Raw genomic sequence first — 24,421 nt, forward strand, 5'->3', positions numbered from 1 at the left:
GTCCATGGTTCAGATATGTGTGTGTGCGTTCGTGCAAGTAGAAAAAACATGTAGACTCACGCTACTTGTAGAAAAACACCAATGCCATCCTCCTCTCTTTCATGTTGATGAAACAGTCCAACACACAGTCATTAATGTCTAAACCGCTGGCAACAAAAGTGAGTACACCCCTAAGTGAAAATGTCCAAATTGGGCCCAATTAGCCATTTTCCCTCCCCGGTGTCATGTGACTCGTTGGTGTTACAAGGTCTCAGGTGTGAATGGGGAGCAGGTGTGTTAAATTTGGTGTCATCGCTCTCACACTCCCTCATACTGACTGGTCACTGGAAGTTCAACATGGCACCTCATGGCAAAGAACTCTCTGAGGATCTGAAAAAAATAATTGTTGCTCTACATAAAGATGGCCTGGGCTATAAGAAGATTGCCAAGACCCTGAAACTGAGCTGCAGCACGGTGGCCAAGACCATGCAGCGGTTTAACTGGACAGGTTCCACTCAGAACAGGCCTCGCCATGGTCAACCAAAGAAGTTGAGTGCATGTGCTCAGCGTCATATCCAGAGGCTGTCTTTGGGAAATAGACGTATAAGTGCTGCCAGCATTGCTGCAGAGGTTGAAGGGGTGGGGGGTCAGCCTGTCAGTGCTCAGACCATGCGCCGTATGCTGCATCAAATTGGTCTGCATGGCTGTCGTCCCAGAAGGAAGCCTCTTCTAAAGATGATGCACAAGAAAGCCTGCAAACAGTTTGCTGAAGACCAGCAGACTAAGGAAATGGATTACTGGAACCATGTTCTGTGGTCTGATGAGACCAAGATAAACTTATTTGGTTCAGATGGTGTCAAGCATGTGTGGCGGCAACCAGGTGAGGAGTACAAAGACAAGTGTGTCTTGCCTACAGTCAAGCATGGTGGTGGGAGTGTCATAGTATGGGGTTGCATGAGTGCTGCCGGCACTGGGGAGCTACAGTTCATTCAGGGAACCATGAATGCCAACATGTACTGTACTGAAGCAGAGCATGATCCCCTCCCTTCGGCGACTGGGCCGCAGGGCAGTATTCCAACATGATAACGAATCCAAACACACCTCCAAGACTACCACTGCCTTGCTAAAGAAGCTGAGAAAAAGGTGATAGACTGGCCAAGCATGTCTCCAGACCTAAACCCTATTGAGCATCTGTGGGGCATCCTCAAACGGAAGGTGAGGAGTGCAAGGTTTCTAACATCAACCAGCTCCGTGATGTCGTCATGGAGGAGTGGAAGAGGACTCCAGTAGCAACCTGTGAAGCTCTGGTGAACTCCATGCCCAAGAGGGTTAAGGCAGTGCTGGAAAATGATGGTGACCACACAAAATATTGACACTTTGGGCCCAATTTGGACATTTTCACTTAGGGTTGTACTCACTTTTGTTGCCAGCGGTTTAGACATTAATGGCTGTGTGTTGAGTTATTTTGAGGGGACAGTAAATTTACACTGTTATACAAGCTGTACACTCATTACTTTACATTGTAGCAAAGTGTCATTTCTTCAGTGTTGTCACATGAAAAGATATACTCAAATATTGACAAAAATGTGAGGGGTGTACTCACTTTTGTGATATACTGTATATACAGTACCATTCAAAAGTTTGGACACATCTACTCATTCAAGGGTTTTTCTTTATTTTTACTATTTTCTACATTGAAGAATAATAGTGAATCAAAATCAAATCAAATTTATTTATATAGCCCTTCGTACATCAGCTGATATCTCAAAGTGCTGTACAGAAACCCAGCCTAAAACCCCAAACAGCAAGCAATGCAGGTGTAGAAGCACGGTGGCTAGGAAAAACTCCCTAGAAAGGCCAAAACCCAGGAAGAAACCTAGAGAGGAACCAGGCTATGTGGGGTGGCCAGTCCTCTTCTGGCTGTGCCGGGTGGAGATTATAACAGAACATGGCCAAGATGTTCAAATGTTCATAAATGACCAGCATGGTCAAATAATAATAAGGCAGAACAGTTGAAACTGGAGCAGCAGCACAGTCAGGTGGACTCGGGACAGCAAGGAGTCATCATGTCAGGTATTCCTGGGGCATGGTCCTAGGGCTCAGGTCCTCCGAGAGAGAGAAAGAAAGAGAGAACTAGAGAAGACATCAAAACTATGAAACAACACATATGGAATCATGTAGTAACCAAAAAAGGGCTAAACAAATCCAAATATATTTTAAACATTAGATTCTTGAAAACAGTCACCCTATCCCTTGATGTCAGCTTTGCACACTCTTAGTCTTCTCTCAACCAGCTTCACCTGGAATGCTTTTCCAACAGTCTTGAAGGAGTTCCCACATATGATGAGCACTTGTTGGCTGCTTTTCCTTTACTCTGCGGTCCAACTCATCCCAAACCATCTCAATTGGGTTGATGTCGGGTGATTGTGGAGGCCAGGTCATCTGATGCAGCGCTCCATCACTCTCCTTCTTGGTCAAATAGCCCTTACACAGTCTGGAGGTGTGTTGGGTCACTGTCCTGTTGAAAGACGATTGATAGTCCCACTAAGCGCAAATCAGAAGGGGATGGCGTATCGCTGCAGAATGCTGTGGTAGCCATGCTGGTTAAGTGTGACTTGAATTCTAAATAAATCACAGTGTCACCAGCGAAGCACCATCACACCTCCTCCTCCATGCTTCACAGTGGGAACCACACATGTGGAGATCATCCGTTCACCTACTCTGCATCTCACAAAGACACGGCGGTTAGAACCAAAAATCTCAAATTTGAACTCATCAGACCAAAGGACAGATTTCCACCTGTCTAATGTCAATTGCTCTTGTTTCTTGGCCCACGCAAGTCTCTTCTTAATATTGGTGTCCTTCAGTAGTTTTTTTCCCCAGCAATTCAACCATGAAGGCCTGATTCACACAGTCTCCTCTGAACAGTTGATGTTGAGATGTGTCTGTTATTTGAACTCTGTGAAGCGTTTCTTTGGGCTGTGATCTGAGGTGCAGTTAACTCTAATGAACTTATCCTCTGCAGCAGAGGTAACTCTGGGTCTTCCTTTCCTGTGGCAGTCCTCATGAGAGCTAGTTTCATCATAGCTTTTGATGTTTTTGCGACTGCACTTTTTAAAAATTGACTGACCTTCATGTCTTAATGTAATGATGGACTGTCATTTCTCTTAGCTTATTTGAGCTGTTCTTGCCATGGTATGGACTTGGTATTTTACCAAATAGGGCTATCTTCTGTATACCACCCCTACCTTGTCACAGCACAACTGATTGGCTCAAACGCATTAAGGAAAGAAATTCCACAAATGTACTTTTAACAAAGGTACACCTGTTAATTGAAATGCATTCCAGGTGAATAGCTCATGAGTGTGCCAAGCTGTCATCAAGGCAATGGGTGGCTACTTTGAAGAATCTAAAATATATTTTGACACTTTTTTTTAACACTTTTTTGGTTACTACATTATTCAATGTGCTGTTTCATAGTTTTGATGTCTTCACTATTATTCTACAACATAGAAAATAGTAAAAATAAAGAAAAACCCTTGAATGAGTAGGTGTGTCCAAACTTTTGACTGGTACTGTATATAAATATGATTTATATTAAAATATTAATTTAATACTCTCTAAAAAAGAAAAGGTTCATGGAGTATCCTTTAGGGGTTCTTCATAATGAAATTGGGGGAACCTGTAACGATGTACACTGAAAGTCGGAAAGCAAGTTCATGGAGTGAATACATTTAATAAATAAAAGAACAAAACAAGAAACCGCGCACCGACCTAGAACAGGAACAATGACGACTCAGGATGAAACCAAAGGGTGTGACATACAGTATAATGGGCAGGTAATCAAGGAGGTGATGGAGTCCAGGTGAATGTCATTATGTGCCTAACGCTGGTGACAGGTGTGCGCCCTAACGTGCAGCCTGGTGGCCTAGAGGCCGGAGAGGAAGCACACGTGACAGAACCCCTGTAACTTCTTCAAAGAACCGCTTTTAATGGATCCTCTAAGAACCTTTTGAAGAACATTCTGTGGTAATATTTTTAGCTACCCCCCCTCCCCTATTATTATTGATAATAATAATAATAATAATAATAGTAATAATAATAATATGCATAATAATATACATAACAATAATAATATTTTAGTTGTCAGTGTTTATTATGATTTTTCTGACAAAGCAGAATTAAAAAATCTAAATATGAGGTAAACTCCCAGCAGAGCCCCAATTATAATGGGTATGTCCTCTGGTGTGCTGATGTTCTCCGTATCCATAGCCAGAATTATTTTGCAGTGCATGGTGATCAAACAGGTTTCCTATTATATCCATCAGAGGTGTAGGGAGTGTGAAGTCTGTCAATCCCCCCAAAAATTAATTATACAGATGATGACCTAAACATGCACATGATGGTATTTATACCTTGTTTTTTGAGGTAAATGTGAATGGGGAAAAAAGTGTTTAATGTTTTTCATACACATACCTTGTCCATAATGTAGAGGCCTATGGGAGGTAAGGATGCAGGATGGTAAATGTGATCTGCATAAAGATACCAATACCAATTGTATGCCTCCTTGTCTGTTTACCTGCAGACACAGACACAAAAGTGAGCAGTTCAGTCATTTGCACCCAATACAGCTAGCCTATTCTTATAGCCTACATATTCTTACCTCTTTGTTGATTGAAATCCATTGAATTGTGTCCATTTTCTGGGACAAACCTTACCTTAAATTGAGGAGATCTTTAAAGTGCCTGCACCCGCTGTCCTTTCAAATTAAAATCCAAATGTTTCAGCTGGGCAGTTAGGTTCCTGCAAGAACCCTCACCAACTAAGGAGGCTCCTTGATGAACCCCACCTCCTATAGATTTCTTGGAAGAATCTTTCGGGGGCAATTTTCAGTGCCTAGAACACTGAGGTTCTTCAAATAACTTTGAGGATCTTAGAAGAACCCTTGTTGAACTCCTAATGTTTTGTGTACAGTGGACACCTAAGCCTATTGGCCTATGCATGCAATGCCCTGATACATTTAGTGCTCAAATCTCATGACAGCTGAACTGTGAGGTGGACAATTATTATTTTAGGAAAGTGGCCTAAAATATGTTATAGCTGTTTTTAAGGACACGTAAATGTGGCCCATTTGGCCAACATCCCTAGTGTATTGATGGTGCTCGCTGTGCCTGGCCGGATCTGAATTTATATGGACGTCTATTAAATTTCTCATGTTGTCCGGCGCCAAATTTTCCTAAAGAAAACTCGGAAATAGCATATTGCTTTTATGAAGATTTTAACATAAGCATGAAAATTTGTCACCAAGTGGATGGAAACGAGCCTGAAAGAACTCCCCGCTCATACTCATCTGGAGGTTGAGATTTTTTTGAATCTCTATTTCTGTAATCTATGTAATTATATATGTATTTACAGTTTGTCAGAAGTTTACATACACCTTAGCCAAATACATTTAAACTCAGTTTTTCACAATTCCTGACATTTAATCCTAGTAAAAATTCCGTCTTAGGTCAGTGACGATCACCACTTTATTTTAAGAATGTGAAATGTCAGAATGATAGTACAGAGAATTATTTCATTCAGCTTTTGTTTCTTTCATCACATTCCCAGTGGGTCAGAAGTATAGTTTCCGTCCCTCTCCTTGCCCCTACCTGGGCTTGAACCAGGGACCCTCTGCACACAGACAACAGCCACCCTTGAAGCATCGTTACCCTTCGTTCCAGAAAAGCCACAGCCCTTGCAGAGCAAGGGAAACAACTACTTCAAGGTCTCAGAGGGAGTCACGTCACCGATTAAAACGCTATTAGTGCGCACCCCGCTAACTAGCTAGCCATTTCACATTGATTACAGTAGCATTGCCTTTAAATTGTTTAACTTGGGTCAAATGTTTTGGGTAGCCTTCCACAAGCTTCCCACAATCAGTTGGGTGAATTTTGGCCCATTCCTCCTGACAGAGCTGGTGTAACTGAGTCACGTTTGTTCGCACACATTTTTTCACTTCTGCTCACATATTTCCTACAGGATTGAGGTCAGGGCTTTGTGATGGTCATTCCAATACCTTGAGTTTGTTGTCCTTAAGCCATTTTGCCACAACTTTCGAAGTATGCTTGTGGTCATTGTCCATTTGGAAGACCCATTTGCGACCAAGCTTTAACTTCCTGATTGATGTCTTGATGTTGCTTCAATATATCCACATAATTTTCCTTCTCATGATGCCATCTAGTTTGTGAAGCACCCCCACAACATGATGCTGCCACCCCAGTGCTTCACGGTTGGGATGATGTTCTTTGGCTTGCAAGCCTCCCCCTTTTCCTCCAAACATAACAATGGTCATGATGGCAAAACAGTTCTATTTTTGTTTCATCAGACCAGAGGACATTTCTCCAAAAAGTATGATCTTTGTCCCCATGTGCAGTTGCAAACCGTAGTCTGGCTTTTTTTTGGCGGTTTTGGAGCAGTGGCTTCTTCCTTGCTGACCAGCCTTTCAGGTTATGTTGATATAGGACTCGTTTTACCTGTTTCCTCCAGCATCTTCACAAGGTCCTTTGCTGTTGTTCTGGGAGTGATTTGCACTTTTTGCATCATAGTACGTTCATCTCTAGGAGACAGAATGCGTCTCCTTCCTGAGCGGTTGGATGGCTGTGTGGTCCCATGGTGTTGGTACTTGAGTACTATTGTTTGTACAGAAGAATGTGGTACCTTCGGGCATTTGAAAATTTCTCCCAAGGATGAACTAGACTTGTGGAAGTATACAATTTATTTTCTGAGGTCTTGGCTGATTTATTTGGATTTTCCCATGATGTCAAGCAAAGAGGCACTGAGTTTGTAGGTAGGCCTTGAAATACATCCACAGGTACACCTCCAATTGACTCAAATGATGTCAATTAGCCTGTCAGAAACTTCTAAAGCCATGACATAATTTTCTGGAATTTTCCAAGCTGATAAAAGGCACAGTCAACTTAGTGTATGTACACTTCTGACCCACTGGAATTGTGATACAATGAATTATAAGTGAAATAATCTGTCTGTAAAATGACTTGTCATGCACAATGTAGATGTCCTAACCGACTTGCCAAAACTATAGTTTCTTAACAAGAAATGTGTGGAGTGGTTGAAAAACGAGTTTTAATGGCTCCAACCTAAGTGTATATAAACTTCCGACTTCGACTGCATGTTCAAAATAGGCACCGCAATGGAAATAAAAATTGTGTATATATATGTATTTCTTTTACTGACAAAAATCAATCAATCCAAACTGTGCACCAGCCAATTGACGAATGGAAAGAGACATCTGTTACAAAACACCAACATGGTTAATGACATTCGGAGATTGTCAAGCCAAGCCTTTGATACTGGTTAAGCCTACAAGGTAGAGAGGGATGTATTTCTGTTTGTCAAAATTGACAGGCTATTTATTGTGGTGAAAACACAAACCATGCTATTGAAGTGCACGAAGTCAGTATGCTTTGTTTATTGGTTGTGTGGTGCATTGGCACAGACACCTGTTGGTGGAAAATTCAATGCATGTATTTTATATATTTCTAAATACAGCATCAAAATGTTGAACATCTGATTACCCCTAGCTAAGCATTGACTGCAGTTGGCTCTGATCATAGTGTAATGAAACAGGCAGGGAGAGTGAGCTCGCCTGTGGTGGTCGGCGAACCCATTAGCCTTCTGGCCCGTGGCCCTGCGTGACAGCGACTGTGCTACAAAAGCATGCTGAAGTGACAAAGTCGAAGTCCACGTTCATAAACACAGGGTCGCTAGTTATAGTTATTTTTGGTCATAAACATCATTTTGAGTCAATTCTATGAGGGAGGAGGCTATTACATTTACAGTGCAAGGGGAGGGTCTTGTGAAAATATTTTTTATGTTGGAGGGGGGGGGGGGTGCATTTTTTTTATGACACCTTGAGTTAGACCAGCCCCCCCCCCCCCCCCCCCAGTAAATTTCCATCTATCCCTAAAGAAACTTCTTCAGCAGAGAAGATAATGCCATAGAAAATATATATCATTTCCATGAGAAATATCTACTTTGTCGCAATTCATATAAAGCTTTAAACGCACTTATAAAGCCGACACCTTCCACACACAAACAAGTCTAACGCTCTCATAATCAGATTGCTGTATTTCCAATAAGCTGTTAACATATCACACGATTAAATGTTTTCCATAAACAAACTAGATAGGGATTATCGGGGTCTGTGTAACCACCATTCAGACTGCCATTTCTGGGCAACAGACTTGCACGGGCACTGGTGGCAGACAGGAAGGCACATGACGGTAGGGTAAAAGCTGTAACCTTAGCTCAGTGGGATTGGGACTGGGCTGATGATCTCTCTCTATCCGAACTGTTACCCCTTCTTATACTTTGAGAATATACAATAACCTGCCCCCTGTCATTTGGCACAAACGGACGTACAGTGTATCCAACAACTGTATAAGTAAATAAGTACACAGTATGAGTTGGCTTGTTAGTAAGCACCCGTTGAAGTATGTTTTTCTGTAAGATCCTAATGCTCCTCAAACGGTTGAATAATCGGTTTGTAACACAAATCTAGATGACTGAATAGTGTAATCAGAATTATTCTACCTGTAGTGGCTGGTGGGACTTTAAATCGGAGACCGGGCTCATAGGAATTAATAGAACAGAATCAATGGAACGGTTTCAAACACATGCTGTTCCATTTATTCCATTCCAGCCATTACTGTGAGCTGTCCTCCCCTCACCAGCTTCTGTTCTACATTTAAAAAGCATTGCCAACAATACTGAGGTATAAAAACATTGACAATTTAGGACGAATTATTATGAATGATTGACAGTAGGCAGGCACGTGTACAGTCGTGTGGTTTTAAAATTGGAGGGGGTCATTCTTCCAATGACCTCACTGCTCCACCAAGTCTTTATTGTAGTTGAGAAGGTCGCAGGTCAGTAACAGGTCCGAGCGGCCACTCTCCATCACCACCCTGTCCAGTTGGAGACTGGTGGCCTCGTGGACCTCCACCAGCTCATCCAAGGGCCAGTCCAGCAGCTGGGCACTGGAGGGCATGGGGGGCAGCCCAGGCTGGTAGTCCTCCAGGGGATTGGGGTACAGAAGCTGTCGGAGGGAGGGCATCCTGACCACCGTCCTCACCAGGTCCAGGAGCCCGGCCAGGGAGAGCGGGTTCAAGGCGAGGCCCAGGCTCTTCAGGCCCCGGCAGCAGCTGAGCGACGGGAGCATTGCCGCCAACAGGCCGTCGGTGAGACCACAGCCGCTCAGGGAAAGTTGCATGAGGCAGCTGGACGCCTGGGAGAGGAGGCGACGCACCGAGGGCAAGGCCAACTCATCCAGCCTGTTCTCACTCAGGTCCAGTTGCTGCAGTGAGGAGGCGTGCGGGCTGCAGGATAGATAGGAGAGGTCGGCGGGGGTTAGGCTCAGGTAGGGAAGCTCCAGCACCTCCAGCGGCTGAGGGAAAGAGCTAGGGAACGGGGAACAAGTAGGAGGATGGGGAACAAGTGGGAAAGGGAACAAATACATGAGACACAGTTCAAGCTGTTCATGAGAATATGCACACACAACCTCCTTCTTTACAGACCACATGCTAGAGACAATGGAGAGCTTGTCCTACCTGAGCAGCATGCGGAGGTGTCCAGGCAGCCGGAGGGCAGTGAGGCTGAGGCGGCGCAGCTGACTGAGCTTCCCCAGCCCCTGGGACATGTCCTTCATTGCCCCCTCCTGGCCGGCCATGTCTCTGCGGATGTCCAGGTTGCAATAGTGCAGGCGCAAGGAGCTCAGCATGGGGAACATGGAGAGCTGAGGGAGGAGGAGAGCCAGGCCGGCCACCCCCAGGCAGCTGTAGCGGATGTCCACTCCCAGGAGGACATGACGAGGTAGGAGGTCTAGCAGAGATCCGATGCTGGAGACAGAGAGCTCCTCCACACGGACATACCTGCACTGTAACTTGAGGGGGCCTGTCGTACCCAGGGCTGCGCGCACACGCTCCCAGGAGCGGGCATTCACAAAGAGGTCAGCCCTCACACACACCACCACCTCGCTGTCTACCTCAGAGTCTGCCTCCCCCTTGCCACCTGCCACTGCTGCACTCTCCTTTCTCCTCTCCATCTCCATCCTCCTCCTCACCCCCTTCACCTGCTGGTCCTCCCGCTGACACCCCGATGTCTCCTCTTTCTCTTTTCTCACAGACTCCACCAGCAGCCCGCCTCCCTCTCCTTCCTCTAACCCTCCTCCTCTTTCTCGTTTGACCACGTCTCTCTCCCTTTCCATGGCCAGCACTCTCTTCCTTTCCCGTTCCCCCTCTCTCCCGAGGGCCTTCTGAGCTGCAGCCCTGGCCTGTACAACCATGGTGCTGAGGGCCACGGTCAGTGACCAACCACCCATCGGGTCTCCCACTCCTCCCTCCTCACACTGCAGCCCACATAGGTCCAGCACCTGGAGAGCACACCTAGGAATAGAATAGTGATAACATGGACAAAGATTGTCTGGTGCCCATGGATGTCTGCCATCTTTGATGTGAGCTACCTCTATGACATTGGGAGATTGTAGGCTGTGAAGTTGTCGATTGAACTTACTATTAAAAAGTATTTTGTTTCCATTATTCAAAACCTCATTAACATCGCTGGATAATGTTGTTTCAGAGAAGTAAACTAACAAAGATTGATTGTGTGTTACCTTTTGTCCGACAACCCTCTGACCACCGCGAGCAAGAGAGCCTGGACACAGAGTCGATTTGGAGGACTCTGCCCCTGCCTCCGGCCGCCAGCCCGCAGAGTCCGCTCGGGCCATCGCTGCACCAATTCCCCGACAGCCAGCGGGCGGCAGTTGGTGAAGGCAGCCTCCAGAAGCGGTCTGTACAGTTCCCTGGGTACACAACCAAGCCAACCCGGAGAGGAACTGTGATCACTCACAACCTCTTTGGCACAAAGATTCACCAAGGGAAGCACCATCACTCTTGTTTTGAGCTGTTGATAGATTATCCCAAATTGTTTAAAGTAAATAAGCAAAGAATAACGACCATTAGTAACTTTCCGGAGATAATTAAACGCGATATGTATATTTTGCAACTTTGCTGACTATCTATTGAGCGGTCTAGTTAACTATCTTATATGCCGGTGAACATTTTCTGGTAGCACTAACGTCAGCTACAGTACTGTAGATATTAAGCAAAGGTCGCAAAGTAGATCGTTTGATAGCTTACACCAACTAAAAATATACTTTATATGTAAAGCCGATATCTAGATAATAAACATCCAGAAACAACGATTGGTGGAAATGTCTCGGGTCAAACAGATAGTGTTGCACATCATGTTAGCATGACATGTCACAGATAGGACCGATGGATTGCCTACTCCGAATCGTTTATTGTGGCGTTTATGGTTACTTACTGATGACGTTCTATATGATGACGCTATCGATACGCGCCCCATTTAGATTTTCTTTTATTTAGTAGTCATTGTCACCAAAGATGGTAAATGGCTCGCTTTAAAAAATAACATTTTAATTCAATAGTGTCAGAAATGTGTAGCCTAATTATTATAGTATATTTATATTTGTGCATATACTGTTGATAACAGGAAATAGCAAATGCACGAATGTTGGACGGCTATGCCCTATTCAAAACAGCAAACTGGGAACTCGGAAATCCTCGACTTCCGACTTCAGTGCATTCAGGACATACAGAAACTCTCAAATATATATATTAAAAAAACGAGCCCCGACTGAGAAAAATATTTTCAACGGTCATCCAACTCGGGAATTCCAAGTCGGAAATTTCGTCCATCTTTCTGGAGCTTCGACTTTTCGACCTGAAGATCACTGACGTTATGATTTGATATAGTTTGTTTCCAGAGTTCCCAGTTGTCTACAGCAGTGGTGTAAAGTACTTAAGTAAAAATACTTTAAAGTACTACTTACGCTGTTTTTTGGCGTATCTGTATTTTACTTTACTATTTATATTTTTTCAAACTTTTACTTCACTACATTCCTAAAGGAAATCATGTAATTTTTTCTCCATACATTTTCACTGACACAAAAAAGTACTTGTCAAATTTTGACAGGAAAAGGGTCCTCAACTGGCAGCTTCATTAAGTAGTACCCCGAAAAACACCAGTCTCAACATTAAAAGTGAAGAGGCGACTCCGAGATGCGGGCCATCTAGGCAGAGTTGCAAAGAAAAAGCCATATCTCTGTCCAGTGTCTTGTGTTCTTTTACCCATCTTAATCTTTTCTTTTTATTGGCCAGTCTGAGATGCTGCATCCAAAATAACACAGTTTTTTACTGCAGTAGTTTTGCAATGTAACTGCAGTTTCAGTGCAGTATAACTGCAATTACTGCGTCCAAAATACCACAGTCGACTGCCGTTGCCGTACTTTTACTGCAGTTTCAAAACTGCAATATTTTTGTTTAAGGGTTGTATGTGTATTAATGTAGTAATAGGTTAAGTATTTGGTCCTATATGCATTGCACACAATGAATACACACAACAAACATCAAGTTTGTGACTCTACAAATTGGTTGGATGCATTTGCTTTTTGTTTTGGTTGTGTTTCAGATTATTTTGTGTCCAATAGAAATTAATGGTAAATAATGTGTTGTGTCATTTTGGAGCCACTTTTAAGAATATTATATGTTTCTAAACACTTCTACATTAAAGTGGATGCTACCATAATTACGAATAATCCTGAATGAATCATGAATAATATTGAGTGAGAAAGTTAGACACACAAATATACGCCCAAGACATGCTAACATCTCACCATGACAACAGGGGAGGGCTGCATTTTTGGAGGGGTATGATATTTGTGTGTCTCTAAGTTTCTCACTCATCATTATTAACGATTCATTCACGATTATCTGTAATCAGAGCTTGTTTTTTTCCTAAATTCCCAATTGTTTTGAACGCACTGATGTGGGGGGTGGAGTTAGAGATTTCTGAGTTCTCACTTGTGCAGACCAGCTGGCTGGAGTGTTTACAGACATATTCAATTTCTCCCTATCCCAGTCTGCAGTCCTCAACTGCTTCAAGATGTCCTCCAATGTTCCTGTACCCAAGAAAGCAAAGGTAACTGAACTAAATGACTAATAGCCCCGCAGCCATCACTTCTGTCATCATGAAGTGCTTTGAGAGACTAGTTAAAGATCATATTACTTCTACCTTACCTGACACGTTAGACCCACTTCAATTTGCTTACCACCTCAATAGATCCACAGACGATGCAATCGCCATGACACTGCACACTGCCGTTTCCCACCTGGACAAAAGGAATAGCTACGTCTGAATGCTGTTCATTGACTATAGCTCAGCGTTCAACACCATTGTACCCTCCAAGCTCATCATTAAGCTAAGGACCCTGGGACTAAACACCTCCCTCTGCAACTGGATCCTGGACTTCCTGATGGGTACGCTCCAATGTGGTAAGGGTAGGCAACAACACGTCTGCCCCGCTGATCCTCAACACTGGGGCCCCTCGGGTGTGTACTTAGTCCCCTCTCTACTCACTTCACCCACGATTGCGTGGCCAAACACGACTCCAACACTATCATTAAGTTTGCTGATGAAGAGGGCACGACAACACCTTTTTCCCCTCAGGAGACAGAAAAAGTTTGGCATGGGTCCCCAGACCGTAAACATATTTCTACAGCTGCACCATAGAGAGCATCCTGATCGGTTGTATGGCAACTGCTCAGCATTTGGCACTACAGGGGGTAATGCGTACGGCTCAGTACATCACTGGGGCCAAGCTTCCTGCCATCCAGGACCTATATAATAGGCGGTGTCAGAGGAAAGACCATAAAATTGTCAGAGACTCCAGTCACCCAAACTGTTTTCTCTGCTATCGCACGGCAAGCGGTACCAGAGCGCCGAGTCTAGGACCAAAAGGCTCCTTAATAGCTTCTACCCCCAAGCCATAAGACTGCTGAACAATTAATCAAATGGCCACCGGAATATTACATTGATGAGGCCCCAGGGCTTTTGGCACCATTGCTAAGCAGTAGCTGACTAACAGAGACTTCACGCTCTAGACCAGACACTGGGGGCCTAGGCAGAAGAAGCAAGGAGGTAGGCAGAGCCAAGCACGAGCTAGTGAGATCTTGTTGGCGCCTTCTAGCATGTATTTGCATATTTCCGTTAGGGAATGCCTACGCTGTGAAGTGAGTGTGTGCAATAACTCAGTTCGCCCTTGTATTCCAAATAAACACTTATATTCCAAATAAAGTCTACTAAAGTCCACAATGTTTGTAACATATTCTAGTTTAGGGAACAAAAAAACAGTATTGAGGTGAAATGTTTCATCAATGAGAAAATTTGCAGGATGTTGGCCAAAATCCATCTCGCTCCATTTTCTCCCACTGCTAGTCACTGGGTTTCCTCGCATCACCCATTCAGATTTATACATCCGATGAAAAATCTAGCTCATTGATCTGTGATTGTACCCTAACAGGTACTGTTTGTCCCTCCTGAGTCACCGTAGCAACAACAGCCTCATACACTTCCTAAAAATATTCAGAATTGATCTAAGCATAAATAAGAAATCTGTAATTAATTTAGAAAATTTGGCAGGGGAGATCTTAGTTGCTCAATTTTACATCTAGCTAAGGTGTTTGGTGCAGTATTTCTCAAGTAAAAAAAATTGCATGGAAAATTTGGCACGTCTATCAAGTCAGAAAAGTCCCTGCACACTCAGGACTGATTTCTGAGAACAATATCATGTCTACAACTTCCTCTGCAAGCTGTATCATGACACTAGGCAAGACCCAAATGCAGACACAGGAGGCAGATGGTTGCAGTTTAAGATGTTTAATAAATCCACAGGGAATAGGCAAGAGAATGGTTGTGGACAGGTAAAAGGTCATAACCAGATCAGAGTCCAGGAGGTACAGAGTGGCAGGTCAGGGTCAGGGCAGGCAGAATGGTTAGGCAGGCGGGTACAGAGTCCAGAACAGGCAACGGTCAAAACCGGGAGGACTAGAAAAAGGAGAAAAGGCAAAACAAGAAAATGGGAAAAAACACTGGTAGGCTTGGACATACAAGACAAACTGGTACAGAGAGACAGGAAACACAGGGATACATACACTGGGGAAACAAGCCACACGTGGAGGGGGTGGAAACAATAACAAGGACAGGTGAAACTGATCAGGGTGTGACAAGCTGTCAAACTATTGTGAATAAAGCAAACGCTAAACACTTTATCCATGCACAAAATCACTTGCTAGCTAGCTAAAGTATCATACTTATTTGTAAATTAAGCTAGAAAGTAGTAGCTAGCAGGCAAATTGAGCAGCCAGGCTACATTCAGCATATCAAGTCATTGGCGAGTGGCGATGTGTGTGCTGTGCTTTGGCGCCGTCTTGTATTTTTACAAGTTTCTCACTATATCTATTACCAGAGTGTGTGTCTGTCTGGTAGTGTTTCATAGCGAATCGTGTTACAAAACTGGTCCAGAGGGACACAAGATGCTCACAAATGGATTTTGGAATATTGACAAGTTGCATTTGGGATACACGTGTCTAAATTCACATTTTTCCACAGAAAGTAGCAGACTCAAGTGATCCATATCAAACACATCAGCAAGTGGCCACTCTATAAATAAGGGCTTTAGGGCTAACTGTTATTTCAACATAACATTGGCGAGCGTTGTCTTATGTAACAAGTCTGTGGCGCTGCGTAATGGGTATGTCTGTATCACTATCGGGAGGTTCTGGCTGCTATGATTGGATAGAGCACGTGCAGCTGATAGAGTGCAATCAGCACAGCTGCTTTTCTCGTGTTAGTGGGCATGATCATAACCCAAACCCAAACCTCATTAAATCGTGATGAACTCACTTACAAAACTCTTGTTTTGGACAAGACTGACTTCATGACCAAAATTATCCTATTTATACTTTGCAGACAACTGTGACACTAGACCGTTTAAAACCAGAGCAGTTGGTTCTAAGGGGCAGTTGACATTTAAAAATAAAAGTTTAGATCACATAACATTTCAGAGTATGTATTAAGGTGTCTGTAATGGAATAAACGTGGCAAAAACAAGTGTAGACATTAATAAATCCATGCTTATAGCTTTGGAACCAACCAACAGCAGCTCACTTTAAAGTTTTCTTTACTGACCATAATGTTCACTTTGTCTGACCGCTTGCACGATGACGAGTTTCTCACACGACTGAATCTAGGATTACAGGGACTCTCCACAACTATATTCAAAATGCGGGACAAAATTGAGGCTATGACTAAGAAGTTTGAGCTCTTCTCTGTCTGCCTTAACAAGGACAACACACGGACAATGTCAAATGTGGTATAGTGAAGCACCTGAGTGAGTTGGGCGCCCATCTGAAACGGATGACACAAACGACTGTATTCGTTATCCCTTTCATGCCCTGCCTCCAGTCCATTTACCAATATCTGAACAAGAGAACCTCGTCGAAATTGCAACTAGCGGTTCTGTGAAAATATAATTTAATCAGAAGCCACTGCCAAATTTCTGGATTGGGCTGCGCCCCGAATATGCTGCTTTGGCAAATCGCACTGTTAAGACACTGATGCCATTTGCAACTTATGTGAGAGTGGATTCGCGGCATTCACTAGCATGAAAACTAAATACAGGCACAGACTGTGTGTGGAAGATGATTTTTAGACTGAGACTCTCTCCAATACAAACATTGCAGAGTTATGTGCATCCTTTCAAGCACACCCTTCTCATGAACCAGTGGTGAGTTATTCACAATTTTTGATGAACAAATAAGGTTATAGATTTAAGATGGCTAAATAAAGAGCCAAATTACTAATCATTATTATATTATTATTTGTGCCCCGGTCATATAAGAGCTCTTTGTCACTTCCCACGAGCCGGGTTGTGACAAACTCACACCCATTCTTATGTTTAATAAATGTATCGTATAGCGTATGTGTGTGGCAGGCTTACAATGATGGCTAAAAACAACATTTGAGCGTGCGCTGACCCTGGTGCTAGAGTGGGTACGCAGCTGGAGGTTGAATGTTTGAAGGGGTACGGAACTATAACAAGTTTGGGAACCACTGATCTAGTGTTCTGGGCTCCCGAATGGCGCAGTGGTCTCAGTGCTAGAGGCTTCACTACAGACTCTGGTTAGATTCCAGACTGTATCACAACCGGCCGTGATTGGGAGTCCCTTGGGGCGGCGCACAATAGGCCAAGTGTCATCCGGGTATGGACGGGGTAGGTGGTCATTGTAAATAATGATTTCTTGACATGCCTAGTTAGATAAAGGTTAAATGTATATTTTTAAATGAATTATTTATACGCACCGTACCACAAGATGGCAGTATAAATAGGCCATACGGCCAATGTGGCTTTCTTATTTTGCAAAAGAGCAGATAGAAGATATACCATTGTACTTCATTTATCGACCACTGGTCCAGTTTAGTCCTCATAAACACTGTGTCTGAGGTAAACAACCGGGATGTCCTTTTGTGCAAGCACAGGGATAGCAAGCCCAGTTTTTGATAAAAATCAAATCAAAAGTTATTTGACACATACGGCGAATACAACAGGTAGACCTTACAGTGAATTGCTTAATTACAAGCCCTTAACCAACAATGCAGGTTTAAGGAAAAAATATTTGAAATATAACAAATAATTAACGAGCAACAGTAAAATAACAGAAGCGATGACAAAATAAGTGTAAATTATTTTTTTAAACAACGCGAAAAAAAACGAACGAAATAGCACAGTTGGTTAGGACCGCATAAAACGGCAGCCATCCCCTATGGGCGACATTATATCTATAAGGGTGGAAAATTAATAAATGTCTCTTGTGGTTTTAATGGAAGTGTTATTAATTTACTAATATTATAGTGTTATAAAATGTCTGTCATTATATTCATGTACAATATTAAATATTATATTAATATTATGTGTGAAGTCGTTATTAAATATTATATTAATATTATGTGTGAATTAGTTTTCTAATAATAAAATGTATTATTATTGTTATTATTATTATTATTGTAATTAGTCATTACTATTTGTTATTTCCCAAGATTAATTTAGCAATAAGTAAAATGTGTCATTACCATGTCATGGCATACTTTTCATATTATATATTAGACTACACAGATAAACGTTCCACACTTAAAGGGGCCTTTTAAAGGGCCTAGTTGCCTTGCCTGGTCCCATATTTGTTTGTGTTCTTTCCAGCTCCATTGCTGTCATTCATAGCCTATTAGGACAAAAGTAAAACAAACGATTGTTGCTCCGTCTGCCATTGTACCTTGTGGGTAAATCCTTTCAATTGTCTACTTCTGGGAGGCTGAAAAACTAAAAGGACAGGTTTGCAAGATTTTTTTCAGTGTATTTTCATTTGTCCTATCCCACTACCCTACAACAGTCGGCATAGACCTGTAAAGCTAGTCAGGCAGACGTGACACGAGCTGGTGTCAGCCAGACTACTTTAGAGCTACTAAAAGGGCCTAATAGTTTTTAAAGGCATTTGTATGTGGGTGTTGTCGTGTAATATAATTTGACTATAATTGTTATAGTCAACTGCAGATTAGAGTGATTAGAGGACACTGAGGGACAATATGAAATGGCTGCCATTGGGAGGTTATGTAAGTGACCTGTGTGTAGCTGGTGTGGAAGAGTCAGGCGCAGGACAGCACATATGAGTAAGGAACGTACTTTACTCAAGAATTCAAATATATACAACACAATAAACTAGCCCACAATAACGGACCGTATACATAAAAACAATCACTCACAAAACACCATGGAAGAACAGAGGGTTAAATAATGAACAAGTAATTGGGGGATTGAAACCAGGTGTGTAAAACAAATGGAAAATTAAAAAGTGTATCGGCGATGGCTAGAAGGCTGGTAACATCGACCTCTGAACTCCGCCCGAACAAGGAGAGGGGCCGACTTCGGCGGAAGTCGTGACAGATTACCACTGTTGTTTGCCATGTTTAGACTGTAAACCTTTGCGTTATGCCCTATATTTCAACTGTATAATAGGATTACATTAGAACTAAATAGAATAGATACACATTCATTGTGATGACTTTGCACCAAACAAGCAACAAACTACCAACGTCTGTTTATAGCCTACACTTGCTCATGTGGATTTGTGTAACCTTTCTTCAGAATACCACGTATTAGTTTGCAATATGTCAGAGTTGGAAATCATTTTGTTTGGTGATCAGTCAACTGGCAAAATCTCAGCTGGCAACATCATCCTGGGGAAACAAATATTTAATGCCACAACAAACACAGAGAGCCTCAAGCAGAGGAAGGTGGTTGTCATTTGCAGACTTGTCACAGTGGTGGACACTCCCGGCTGGGACCCCCTCTCTACTGAAGATGCTACTCTTACTACTAGTAATAGTATCCTGAATGTAGTATGTCGCAGTGTTGGCTGGAACAGCCCTAAGGCTGGTCCCCATGCCCTCCTGCTGGATGTACAAGTGTGTCTGGACCCAGAGTGGAACCAGTGTGCCTCCAGGTGATTAGAGAGGCTGTTTGGTGAGAGGATCTGGAGACAGACCATTCTGCTGTTCACCCGTACTGACCTGTTGAGTTGTCAGAGGAGGATCGAGGACTACCTTCAGGGGGCAGGAGAGGCATTCCAGGGGCTCCTGGAGAAGTGTGAGAACAGATACCATGACTTCAACAACAAGTTGGTGGAAGAGGACAGCACACAAGTTGCTGAGCTCCTGCAGAAGATCGAAAATATGATGGCCCAGAATAATGGAGACATCTTCAACGTCAGAGTGGCATGGAACATTAGGGTACTGTCGTGGAAATACTTACACAGGGACACTCAGTCAATCTTAAATGAATCATTGTTAATTATCAGCGTTCTGGAGAGGTTCCAACAAACTTGATGCACCATAGTGAACGTCTGTCAGGAGCTCTAACGGGGCAGTCCTGTTTAGTTCCCTTATATACTGGTTACAGACTGCCCCCACCCTTATATCTATATCCAATGGGAAAAATGAATTGTGAAAAAATGACTGTAACCATTTCTGTGTTTGACCACCAAGTTTTATGTGTATTATGACATTCGCATTAATGTTCCCGAAGAGTCGGTCAGCTGATGTACGCTAGAACTTTTTAACCGGTTTCAACTGTAGCTAATTACATTAAGTTGTAAACTGTTAAGAGCGTTTTACATTTTTTTAAATGTTTATTTAACTAGGCAAGTCAGTTAAGAACAAATTCTTATTTACAATGACGGCCTACCCCGGCTAAACCCGGACGATGCTGGGCCAATTGTGTACCGTCCTATGGGACTCCCAATCACGGTCGGATGTGATGCAGCCTATATTTTGTATTCGCTAAAAGTTAGACCTCTGGAATACTAAGTTACACTATATATACAAAAGTATGTGGATACCCCTTCAAATTTGTGGATTCAGCTTTTTTAGCCACACCCGTTGCTGATAGGTGTATAAAATGGAGCACACAGCCATGCATTCTCCATAGACAAACATTGGCAGTAGAATGGCCTTACTGAAGAGCTCAGTGACTTTCAATGTGGCACTGTCATAGGATGCCACCTTTACAACAAGACAGTTCGTAAAATTTCTGCCCTACTAGAGCTGCCCTGGTCAACAGTAAGTGCTGTTATTGTGAAGTGGAAACATCTAGGAGCAACAACAGCTCAGCCGCGAAGTGGTAGGCCACACAAGCTCACAGAACGGGACCACCGATTGCTGAAGCGCCTGTCCTCAGTTGCAACACTCACTACCGAGTTCCAAACTGCCTCTGGGAGCAATGTCAGCACAAGAACTGTTCATCGGGAGCTTCATTAAATGGGTTTCCTTGTCCGAGCAGCTGCACACAAGCCTAAGATCACCATGCACAATGCCAAGCGTCGGCTGGAGTGGTGTAAAGTTCTGGGGCAGTGGAAATGCGTTCTCTGGAGTGATGAATCACGCTTCACCATCTGGCAGTCCAATGGACGAATCTGAATTTGCCGGCTGCCAGGACAACACTACCTGCCCCAATATATAGTGCCAACTGTAAAGTTTGGTGGAGGAAGAATAATGGTCTGGAGCTGTTTTTCATGGTTTGGGCTAGACTCCTTAGTTCCAGTAAAGGGACATTTTACAATTCTGTGCTTCCAACTTTGCGACAACAGTTTGGGGAAGGCCCTTCACAGTTTCAGCATGACAATGCCCCCGTGCACAAAGAGACTGGCATGCACAGAGCCCTGACCTCAAACCCATCAAACACCTTTGGGATGAATTGGAAAGCTGATTGCAAGCCAGGCCTAATCACCCAACATCAATGCCCGACCTCACTAATGCTCTTGTGGCTGAATGGAAGCAAGTCCCGGCAGCAATGTTCCAACATCTAGTGGAAAGCCTTCCCAGAAGAGTGGAATCTGTTTAAGCATCAAAGGGGGGACCAATTCCATATTAATGCTCATGATTTTTGAATGAGATGTTCCACATACGTTTGGTCATGTAGGTTATTTGTTGTATGCATAATTCTGACAGTACTTTGATATGTGCGTTTAGTGATAATGTTTCCATCCCTCACTCGGCAGCACATGGTAATAAAGTCGGGCACAGACCCTACAGACAGTCCCACAGTGTGCCTGGAGTCAGATTCAGGGAATATTCTAGTGAGAACCCATGGAACCATCACCGTAGCTGTTCACAAGATGGCGTCATGAGGTCACCTAATGAAGATAGACGAGGCTATCGAAACACAGCATTGTACAGCCTCAAATTTTGTGAGAAGAAATCTTTAGCGGACTATCCAACTATTGTGACTCATTTACAGAGTCACAATAAAACAGTGGTGAGATATGGAGGTATGTGACCACTTTACATAATACGATAACATGTAGGCCTAAATCTATTTTACCTTGTTAATTTAAAGAGACAATCTGGGATTGGTACTACCAATTTGTGGACTGTAAAATCATTGATATATACTGTAGACATAGATTTTTGAACAATGTAACTTTATAAATGCTACATTAAATTAAGTCTTTCAACATGGCGGCTCTGTGGAAGTTGCCATGTATCTTCATCTGTGAGAACAACAAGTTTGACATGGGGACGTCTGTAGAGAAGAGACTATATTCCTGGCCTCAATTTAGGACACACACAGTCATTGAGTGTACAGGATAAAAAGATAAATTACAGAGTTAACAGTAATAAAGTTTATTGAACGACCATTCAAAGTTGAAAGCATTACCAAAGTCTAACGCTGACAAAAATCAACTTCAGCTATCCAAACTGCCAATGTTTGTCTAAAGTTAAATCTAGACTTGGTTTCCTCTATCGTAATCGCTCCTCTTTCACCCCAGCTGCCAAACTAACCCTGATTCAGTTGACTATCCTACCCATGCTAGATTACGGAGAAGTAATTTATAGATTGGCAGGTAAGGGTGCTCTCGAGCGGCTAGATGTTCTTTACCATTCGGCCATCAGATTTGCCACCAATGCTCCTTGTAGGACACATCACTGCACTCTATACTCCTCTGTAAACTGGTCATCTCTGTATACCTGTCGCAAGACCCACTGGTTGATGCTTATTTATAAAACCCTCTTAGGCCTCACTCCTCCCTATCTGAGATATCTACTACAGCCCACATCCTCCACATACAAATCCTGTTCTGCCAGTCACATTCTGTTAAATGTCCCCAAAGCACACACATCCCTGGGTCGCTCTTCTTTTCTTTCAGTTTGCTGCAGCAAGAGACTGGAACGAGCTGCAACAAACACTCAAACTTGACAGTTTTATCTCAATCTATTCATTCAAAGACTCAATCATGGACACTTACTGACAGCTGTGGCTTCTTTGTGTGATGTATTGTTGTCTCTACCTTCTTGCTCTTTGTGCTGTTGTCTGTGCCCAACAACGTTTGTACCCTGTTTTGTGCTGCTGCCATGTTGTTGTCATGTTGTGTTGCTACCGTGCTGTGTTGTCATGCGTTGCTGCCATGCTATGTGTTCGTCTTAGGTATCTCTTTATGTAGTGCTGTCTCTCTTGTCGTGATGTGTGTTTTGTCCTATATTTTCATTTATATTTTTTTATCCCAGCCAGCAATCCCCGCAGGAGGGCTTTTGCCTTTTGCTTGGCCTTCATTGTAAATAAGAATTTGTTCTTAACTGATTTTCCTAGCTAAATGAAATAAAAAAAGAAATATATAAAACACCAGTTATAAGCACTAGTTATGAGTTATGACTAGTTCATTCTTAGATTCGTGGTGACGGAGGGAGCGGGAAAATGCACTCACCAAGTCTCCGCCAACTTTACTGCTTTGGTCAAATCACATCAAACTGTACGACAATCTTTCAGTCGTTCAGATCATACAGACGCTTCAGTTTTCACAGTGCTTCCATCAGTATTGTCTCCTCACGGAGCGAGGGAGTCGGACAATGAGGAAGAGAAGGAGAGGAAGAGAGCAGGACAGACAAATAGACTACCATTACTTGCAGTCTGGTGTCTGTTAAGTTTATCAAGTCAAAGTGCAACAATAGCATGTCGGTCAGAAAAACGTAATAAACACAAACAGTCATAAAGTGGGTTGCACCACTGCCTGGTATGGCAACTGCCTGTCCTCTGACCGCAAGGTGCTACAGATGGTAGTGCGTACGGCCCAGTATATCACTGGGGCCAAGCTCCCTGCCATCCAGGACCTCTATACCAGGTGGTGTCAGAGGAAGCCCCTAAAAATTGTAAAAGACTCCAGCCACCCTGGTCATAGACTGTCCTCTCTGCTACCGCACGGCAAGCAGTACCGGAGCGCCAAGTCTAGGTCCAAGAGGCTTCTAAACAGCTTCCACCTCCAAGCCACAAGACTCCTGAACATCTAATCAAATGGATACCCAGACTATCTGCATTGCCTATGTATATGTATAGTCATTTTAGTAACTCTACCTACATGTATATATTACCTCGACACCGGTGCCTCGCACATTGACTTTACCGGTACCCCCTACATATAGCCCCGCCATTGTTATTTTACGGTTGCTATTTGTTATTCTTATCTCCTACTTTCTAAAGGTATTTTCTTAAAACTGCAATGTCAGTTAAGGGCTTGTAAGTAAGCATTTCCCTGTAAGGTTGAATACCTGTTGTATTCAGCGCATGTGACAAATAACATTTGATTCGACAGTACAGAGTAGTACTTGGTTTAACCCAGAGCCCCCACACACTCCCCAAGCCAGGGGTGGCCAACCCTGGTCCTGGAGAGATATAGGGTGTGCAAGCTTTGTAAATGACATACAGTGTATCAACATGAACACACCTGATACAGCTAAGTAAAGTATTGATGAGGATGAGAGGTTGATATGTTGAATCAGGTGTGTTAGTGTTGGGCTGGAACAAAACCCTGCCCAATGCAATTAACTTCCCATTCACAGACAGATCCCTCAGTATCAGGAGAATACCAACTCTGACATAAAACAACATATTATATGCAATACAGTACATATTGTGAATAAA

General features: G+C 43.1%; 1 protein-coding gene across 1 annotated transcript; it reads right to left on the reverse strand.

Moving 5' to 3' along the window:
• Positions 1–7,429: 7,429 nt before the first annotated feature.
• Positions 7,430–11,362, reverse strand: si:ch73-174h16.4 (leucine-rich repeat-containing protein 14). Its single transcript, XM_021563071.2, has 3 exons — positions 10,652–11,362; positions 9,591–10,424; positions 7,430–9,440 (listed from the first exon to the last, which is right to left on the reverse strand). The coding sequence occupies exons 1-3, from the start codon at positions 10,924–10,926 to the stop codon at positions 8,867–8,869; spliced, it is 1,683 nt and encodes a 560-aa protein (XP_021418746.2). The 5' UTR covers positions 10,927–11,362; the 3' UTR covers positions 7,430–8,866.
• Positions 11,363–24,421: the final 13,059 nt, after the last annotated feature.

Source organism: Oncorhynchus mykiss, chromosome 15 (genome assembly GCF_013265735.2).
Source record: "Oncorhynchus mykiss isolate Arlee chromosome 15, USDA_OmykA_1.1, whole genome shotgun sequence".
In the NCBI taxonomy this organism is placed as follows: domain Eukaryota; kingdom Metazoa; phylum Chordata; class Actinopteri; order Salmoniformes; family Salmonidae; genus Oncorhynchus; species Oncorhynchus mykiss.

Excerpts from the sequence above, each read along its gene's own strand:
- si:ch73-174h16.4 (XM_021563071.2), bottom strand. The coding sequence starts at position 10,926 with ATGGTGCTTCCCTTGGTGAATCTTTGTGCCAAAGAGGTTGTGAGTGAT. Across the intron at positions 10,425-10,651 it reads AGAGGGTTGTCGGACAAAAG|GTGTGCTCTCCAGGTGCTGG; the intron begins GTAACACACAAT and ends TTCTATTCCTAG. Across the intron at positions 9,441-9,590 it reads CACCTCCGCATGCTGCTCAG|CTCTTTCCCTCAGCCGCTGG; the intron begins GTAGGACAAGCT and ends CCCGTTCCCTAG.